This window comes from Tasmannia lanceolata, unplaced genomic scaffold (genome assembly GCF_043159265.1).
Source record: "Tasmannia lanceolata isolate RefF3 unplaced genomic scaffold, GAP_Taslan_0.1 ptg000002l, whole genome shotgun sequence".
NCBI classification, from domain to species: domain Eukaryota; kingdom Viridiplantae; phylum Streptophyta; class Magnoliopsida; order Canellales; family Winteraceae; genus Tasmannia; species Tasmannia lanceolata.
Genome location: NW_027518679.1, coordinates 44,016,004 through 44,024,644, shown reverse-complemented (window position 1 = coordinate 44,024,644; position 8,641 = coordinate 44,016,004). Strand labels below are relative to the sequence as shown.

Sequence of the window (8,641 nt, the reverse complement as noted above, 5' to 3'; positions counted from 1 at the left end):
ATATTTAACTTTACAATCACTTGCATATAAGATTGCAAGTTAGTCTTTCTTTTTCCTCATAAGTCATATGACAATCCTAACCGCCGGATTCGTACCCTTTAGATGGATGATTAGAAATTCAACAGATAAAAGTCAAAATTCATTGCTGTTGGACACATGGAGTGAAGAGTATTCATTTTGGTCATGGAGAGCATGTCTTGATATTTTTCCATGTGGAGCAATTACATATAAAACTATCTGCAAATATGATTTAGAGGTATCAAAAGAGGCCCTACTTGCTGTATAAAACACACAAAAAATCAAAAAACTTAGGGGCCGTTTGGATACGTGGATTTTAGAATCCAGGTTTTAGTTTGAAAACAGTGTAAAAGAGGGTTCATGATTAAGCTGTTGTATGCTGTCCTGACAGCATTTCTTGGATTTTAAGTAAGAAATCCAAGTTTTAGAAATCTCTCTCACATCCTGAGAATTCGGAAACCTGGAAACATAGGACGATCTCCTGCTCTTGCTGTCTGGAAGAAGGGTGAGCCATCAGAAAACGCCTGGTCTCTTTCTTCTCTCACCTCCCATCTACAATTTTGAGGAAATCCAAGGTTCTAAAATCAGTGTTTAGCCCTTAATACAAATCCATCCAGTGTTATATTTTAAATGCTTTACCCTTTTCAGTTTCCAAATAAGAAAATACATTAGATATAGTTTTGAAGGCTACTACTTCCCCTCTTCCTGTTTCTAATAATGAGAAGGGAAATGATATATGCCCCAGACCCCATTCTAAAAGGAGACATCATTCTCAAGATCAAGTCCTGCAAACAATCAATAACTTACGAAAATACTGAACTTGAGAAAACCTGAAAGGTTATACCATTCTTGTCACCCTTGATCGTGGGGTTAGGATCGTCCGATAAAGGTGGGAAAGGAGGCAATAGCCAAAACCTGTGACGGCCGCAGACCCAATCATCGTTCACCTTGTTGTGGGACAATGCCAGTGCCATTGTGGGTTTTTTTTTTCGAAATGAAAAACACACCATCATCATTCAAAAGGATCTTCTCCAAAGAAAAAGAAAAAATTGCAATGAGGAATACTTCTATACACAGCTTTCTTCCCTCAAAAGTTGTATATTCTGTCATTTAAGAATCCCACTCACAATACAAAATGTGTGACATTTGCTTTAAACAACAAAGAAAAATCATCATGAGATAAAACCTCAGATGCCAACCCAATCTATATCATCAACAACAATTTCCCTCTGTAAATTTCCTCTTCACAAAAGTATGACTTGGGGAGTAGCTGTGCAATGTAATCCAAGCCCTTATTTTTCCTCATCATGCCGCCTTATTATACAAATTACCTCATAACAGACTCCATTGCCAATCACCCCCAAAGAGTCAATAACCCCTTCTGGGCTCACCCAACAAACTCAATAGAATTCCAAGATGCCTGGTATGGTGATGGGTGGGTCGATATCGAGACGAGTTGCCTTGCCCTCTGAAAGCAACTGTGGCAGCATGTTGGCATCCTTTGCGGAGGCCCCTTCCCCCGTCCAGATGGTAACGTGGGGCCACTGGTTTTCTGAGGTTATCTTTTCACCATTGATAGACCCGAGTTGGGCGTCCAGAGCAGCAGTCTTATCGGAGAAGAGCAGTGCTGTAAGGTTGATGGGCACTTGTTGGTCGAGAAACACACCATAACTAGCAACAGCTGTGACGCCGTGACTTCTCTTGTGAGCAAGAGTGACATGGGCTCTCTTTAGGCTGTTCTCCATGTCCTTTCCTTTGAGGAACTCATTGGCTTTCGGATTACACTCGGCCAACTGTTTGGACAGATGAGAAAATTAGTTAATTCAGACAGCTTCCATTCATACATCTATCAATAATATATGCTAAGCATGCTTCTTTCCATTGTCATTCGCTTTCTTTCCAAGATTATTTTTTACTGTAAAACCTTTTCTTTATATCTCATGTTTTGTTTGAATAGGGTGGTGTCCAAAATTTGATAACCATGCCTAGCATGAGCGAGGCACACCATCTCCACCCAAACCCATGCATATGGTGGGGCCCACCATTTTACAACGATGGGGATACACCATTTTACACCTCATGTTTTGTATGGGATGGAACCTACCATTTTTACACCTAATGTTTTGATGTGGTGGGACTCACTATCTCATTGGGTGGGCTGGTGGGCCCTACCATTTTACCACTAATCCTATTGATGAGGTGGGGTCCACCGTCTCTACCCAAACCTATGCATTAGGATGGGGCCTACCATTTTACACCTCATGTTTTGATGCTGTGAAGCCCACCATTTAACCCATGCATAGCATGGGCTCAAAATACTAGTACTATATAAGTCGAAGGCTAAACAGCTGCTTCATCATGTGACAATTCCTGTTCGGAAAGTTTGGATGGCTTCGGTTGTTACGTGCGAGAGGGGGACATTCAGAAATTTCCCTCCAGCCAATATTTAAATCAGCACAACCATGTTTTAATAATTGCACAAACCTAGCTTGTCTTTTCTTTTTTAATTGGCTTGTGAGAGCTTTTTGGGAACTGTAATAACCTTTGACAGGTCTTTAAATAATAAAAGACAAGACGGGTTAGTGCAAATATCAAAACATGGTTGTGCTGATATCATTTCCCTATTTAAATAGGATACATACCTTATCCAAAAGGCTCCTGATTTCTGTAACAGGTAGAGTGACTGCAGCAAAGACAATGTTTCCAAACTTCCTCTTCTCGGTACTAGCAGGTGTTTTATATTCGCCTTTTGCAATAGCTCGTAGTTGCTCTAGCACCTGTTTGACGGAAAAATTAAACGGGACCTGGAACAGATGGAGTATGTGTTAGAATAAGCCATGGGATTAAAGCAACAATAGTTAAATGTAACAGAACACTTTATTGGATTTAGAAGATCTGCAGACTGTCCTGTTTTGAAATAAGTTCTCATAAACCTCGGGCAAGCTCAACTACACCAAACAACAGAGAATACTGACATTCAATTTCTAGCAAACTACTCGATAATATGGTGGAGTTGCATTCAGTGATGAACATATTCTCTTGACAATAATAGAGTGATTAAATGTCTCGGGTAAATTCATGATGAACATGTTTAAGATAATATGCATATAACTAACCAGATAGCCATATGCATACAAATCCATACATGGGAGAAAGATAGAGGCTCTCTCTCTCTCTCTCTATGGGACTTATTCCAGTAGTGTCTCTTGGTAATGGCTTACCAGATCAAAGTTTTTTTATCACTCAAAATGTGTCACATGCACAGTTCCACAATCCAAATTAATTTGGACAGGTACTATGTCAATAGTTTATCACCCAAGGGTTAGTTGATACAATTGACTACAGAGTATCATAAATATCAGTAAAATATTTCAAATAGAAAAATATAGAGATACCTACCTGAATAGAATTGAGATGTTCGGCATTTCCAAACAAAATCTCCCTTAGCCGTTTTTCCCATCGAGTCCATTCCTTTGCATATGATCCTTTGGTTGGTTCCAATCTATATATCCAAGTGTATAAAAAGAAAAGTGTAACATGTCAGTATGACAAAGCTAAAATTCTTTGTACGAACTAATTAAATTGAAATTTCAAAACATAACCACTGTCTTTGACTCTTTGTAGCCTTTCACAGATTTTAGTCAATAATACATAATGTAAGAGATATTAAAAATGAAGACATTCGTAAAAAGGTGGGGGTGGCTCCAATCGAGGAGAAGATGAGAGAGCACCGCTTAAGATGGTTTGGACATATCCAACGTAGGCCTTTGGATGCTCCGATGAGAAGCGTGACTCGTGCCAAATTGAGGGAGTAAAAAGAGGTAGGGGTAGACCGAAAATAACATGGGTAGAAACAGTGAGGAAAGACTTGATAGCTAGGAACTTAACAGAGAACAGAACCTTTGATAGGATAGAATGGAAGAAAATGATCCACGTAAAAGAACCCAACTAGAACCAGGATTAGAGCCAGGTAGATCCCTTTTACCTTCTTCATGAATTTTTTTTCTAAAGGATTCATTTAGCCGACCCCAACTAGCTTGGGACAAAGGTTTTGTTGAGTTGAGTTGAGATACAAAATGAAGAGAAGCAAGGAAGGCATGACCAAGGTTCTGAAAATCAGAATCGAATCGTAAATCGTAAAAGGGTTCAAATCGTAAATCGGATCGTAAATCGTAAGATTTTTTGAGATTTATATATAGAAATGAGAAAAAATATTAAAAAATATAAAGAGGTAAAAAATAAGAATAAAATGAGTAATTATCTATTTTCCATTTGAAACTATTAAATTAAATATAAAATTCCTTGATTAGTAAAATCCGAAGCACAAACCATATTCATCGCACAATAAATTACTAAACAAAGCACAAACTATATTCATCATATAATAAATCATTATATAATTTATTACAATAGTAAACAAAGCACAAACTCAAATCTATAATAATCACCATACAAAGAAATATCAGCAATAAACAAAGCATTTTGAAATCACAATCAGTAAATCCAAAAAAAAAAAAAAAAAAAAAAGGAATCGTAAAAATCGTGAAAAGAATCGTAAAAATCGCACGATTCAAAGTCGAATCGTAAGATTTTTACGAAAAAAGATTCTTCGTCCGATCTAAATCGTTCAACCCATGAATCGTTTTGAATCGTAAGATTCAAATCGTCGATCGTAAGATTTTAACAACAGAGGGCATGACTGCTTCACCTTTGAAGCTAATACATCTTGGTAGTTGCCATATGCCTAGTAGCAATAGAATGATCCCTTTTGGTTAGTTCTGTTTTTGCTTAGGACAAAAATACCATTTCCTCTTTTTAGAGATTTATTAAAATACCCCTGAACAAGTGCTAAAATAAGTGATCCCACGAACACAACAAATGAGGTTTTAGCGGTACATCCTCTTCACATCTTAAAATGATATAAAGGGATGACTAAGATTATGTTTCTTTTATATTACCTTTTCACTTTATGCAAGGCCATAATTGTCATTTTGCTCAATTAACAATGTATTCAGCCCCATGAGGCTTTTCATTAACAACTAGGAACTGTTATATGGTATGCATGAATTTCCTTGGAATTACATTAGCAGGGAAAAGTAAATGTGGGGCCCACCTAAATCCAAACCATTCATTTGTTGGGACCTGCTATATATGGGCCACACCCACATATCTCTTGTATTGGACTATCTCAGCCCTTTGATTTGTGGAGACTTTCTCTTCATATATGTTGCCTTTTTTAGTTTTAGCTTACCATTTAAAGGGCACAAATCAAAGGGTTAGGAACGTCTGGTAAGCAAGATTTTTGGGTCATAGCCCACCCATAGAAGGGATCAACAGGTAAATGGCTTGGATCATCGAACAAGCCCCCACTGGGTATTTTTTCCCGTTCATGTGCAATAACAATATAACAGCTCCAGTCTTCATTTTTTTTCTTGGAATGGTAATAGTCAGTCTTCATTCTACAAGGTTTTGACATACATTCATCAAGCATAAGAATAAAAGAGAGCACTTTAACACAAAAAAGAGAGTTGATAAGATTTCTTGCATACCTTCCATGCCGGTTGGTGTGAAGCTTGAATAAACTAATGCCTTCTTCTAATATGGATTTCACTGGATCAGGTAGAGGAGTCCTAGAGGCACAAAACCAATGATAAAGAATGAACTACAATACGAATAATTGCATGGCAACTAGAAAGGCTCTGAAGGACTAATTGTGGAACACAAGGAAAATTCCCCAATGGAAATGAAGTTCTACGGTGCTTTCCAACTAAGTTACGAGCAAATGCTAATAAACACATTAAATTTATTCGAAAGAATTCATGCATCTAACCATTCAAAAAAAAAAAAGGAAAGAATTCATGCATCTAATTGGAGAAGCAATAAAGTGAATTTGTATATTACAAAATTAAAATCTGATCAGAAGCAAAGACAAAATACAAAATACAAAATACAGAAGACCTTTTAGTTTCTAAGAGCGAAACTTGGGCGAAAAAAAAGGCGATTAAAAAAGCTCCCTCCCTAGGGCGTCGGCCTAGGGAGGGAGGCGGTTTCTCCCTCTCGTTTTCCTCTCTCTCTCTCTCTCTCTCTCTCTCTCTCCATTGCTATCCCTCTTTTTACCGTCTCTCCCATGGTTGGCAAAAGATGAGCCGTGGAGGCCGAATCGGGAACTGTGGAAGCTAGATCTGGAACATGGCTTTTCCGTAGTGGCTACATCTAGGGCTGTGGAGGCAGGATCTGGGGCCGTGGAGGCTGGATTGGGAGCCGTGGAGGCTGGATTGGGAGCCGTGGAGGCCGGATTTGAAGCCATGGAGGCCGTGAAGCTGGATCTAGAGCCGGGGAAAACCGTGAAGGTTGCCGGTGGCCGTGGGGGGATAGACCTGGAGCCGTGGAAGGCCAACTATAGGCGGTGCAAGGCCGTGGATTATTGGATCTGGGGGTTATGGAAAGCCGGGGGCCATATATAGGGCAGAATGGCCGGAGCTGGGCTCGAGAAGGCCGGATTTAATGGTGAAAGGGCTGGATCTAGTTAGGGTTGATGGAGAAAATGGATGGGGGAGTTGTTGGAGGCTGTGGAAGGGGCTGATGTAAGGAAAAGAGTGTTCAGATTTAGAGGAGCTGAAGGAGTTTGTGGATAACGGCAATGAACTTTGTAGGGTTAAGGTTTGAAGGAGGAGAAAGAAGAGGGGAGTTTTAGGGTTGTTAAGGTTAGGGTTGATTGGGGAAGGAGGTGGGGGAGTAGTCTAGTCTTTGGGGTTACGGTTTAGGGTTAGGGCTAGGAGTATGCTTTTGGATGGGATGATTTTTGGGTTAGTGAAAGTAGGTTTTGGAGAAGATAGTGGAAGAATTTGATATATTTTTAATGGGGAGCCGTCGGTGTCTGGTGGTGGTTCGAGGTGGAGGCTGCTGGAGATCGGATGATGTGTTGGGTGGTTGTCTATCGTGCACGGTGAGGAGCGCACAATAGCTCTGGGCCTTCGAGCGAGATTTTTGAAAATTGAATTTGCCAGCGGATTGCAGTGGAGAAATCGATGTGACGTGGCAGGTCACGATCTTGACTTGGGGGTTCCACAAATATGGCACTTTTTGCTTTATTCGATTCAATTGAGGCTATTGGGTAATGTAAGGGGTAATGGGTTTTCTTTTGGGCCAAGGAGAATGTGGGCAAATCATACTATGTAAATCTAGTGGGACTACTGGTCCCCATTGTAAATTTGCTGGTATGAATATATATTTGTCAATTTAAAAAAAAAAAAAAAATCTGATCCGACAATATTTTAATTTCAAGATGTTGAATAATTCTAATAAAAATATTATCAAAATTACAAGCTCCGACATTGAAATGGAATACCAAGTTTGAAAGTTGTAACTATTAATTAGTCATTGGGTGGCAATCTTTAATGTGCAAACAACAAATATTTTGTCAGCCACACATATTTATAAGGGAAAACTGGCTACGGAATATGTTCAAGGGTTGACTAGTAGGCACATGAAACCTTTTGTAACCATTAAACCGTGTTTCATGGAAAAGGCTTGCCAAGTTATAGGAACACATTCCATCAAGTATACATTAAAATGTGAATTGGTGAGTGCAAATATTAGTTGTTGATTATTCTTTTACATCTCTTAGGGAACAAATGAGAATGTGAATGATAATTAGCCAAGCACCATAACCTAAATAAGATTGAAGACACATTTCAATACAACAACAAAATTTCAGATGTACTCATGTCTTTCCCGAAATTAAACCTCTACAAAAGATGAAATTTTTTCCATGCACATCACTATGCAGTTTTTTCTATTTTAGATCTAACAAAGAACTACAGATTAGGGAAAAGTGATGCTACTCAGTCGTGTAGATGAGCTTATCTACTCGGTCGGGTTAAATACAGTGGGGGCCCACATTGTTTGGGTGATCCAAACCATTCATTTGAAAGCCCCTTACCAAGATAGGGTGTCCACAAAAAATCAGATCCATAGGATCATCCTAACCCATCCAACAGTGGAGGGAAAAAATGGACGGACACAGTTTGTCCACAAATCTGCCCATTTTTCCCTCCACTGTTGGATGGGTTAGGATCATCCTATGGGTCTGATTTTTTGTGGACACCCTATCTAGGTAAGGGGCTTTCAAATGAATGGTTCGGACTTTGGATCACCCAAACAATGTGGGCCCCCACTGTATTTAACTCGACCGAGTAGATAAGCTTAGCTACAAGACCGAGTAGCAACACTTTTCCTATATATATATATATATATATATATATATATATATATGAGAAAAGTGTAGCTACACATACGTGTAGCTAACTTAGCTACACCGACGGCTTAAAATACAGTGGGCCCACATTGTTTGGGTGATCCAAACCATTCATTTGATAGGCGCTCACATAGATAGGGTGTGCCCAAAAAATCAGCTCCATTGGATGATCCCAACCCTTCAAACTATGGAGGCAAAAATGGACAGATTTGTGAAGGTTTTTACACGTCCATTTTTGCCTCCACAAATCATAGGGTTGGGATGGAGCTGATTTTTTGGGCACTCCCTATCTATGTGAGGGCCCGTCAAATGACTGGTTTGCATCACCGAAACAATGTGGGGCCCACTGTATTTTAAGGCGTCGGT

General features: G+C 39.3%; 1 protein-coding gene across 2 annotated transcripts in view; it reads right to left on the bottom strand.

Annotated features, from left to right (window-relative positions):
- Positions 1 to 1,045: 1,045 nt before the first annotated feature.
- LOC143874309 (tRNA ligase 1-like) overlaps positions 1,046 to 8,641 on the bottom strand; it is a 74,057-nt gene continuing 66,461 nt past the window's right edge. For both annotated transcript variants that reach the window (XM_077376880.1, XM_077376881.1), the window contains 4 exons: positions 5,568 to 5,648; positions 3,418 to 3,520; positions 2,661 to 2,822; positions 1,046 to 1,811 (listed from right to left, as the gene is read on the bottom strand). In XM_077376880.1, coding sequence (XP_077232995.1) covers positions 1,419 to 1,811; positions 2,661 to 2,822; positions 3,418 to 3,520; positions 5,568 to 5,648 — 739 coding nt within the window. In that variant the 3' untranslated portion in view covers positions 1,046 to 1,418. The remainder of the gene's footprint in view (positions 1,812 to 2,660; positions 2,823 to 3,417; positions 3,521 to 5,567; positions 5,649 to 8,641) is intronic.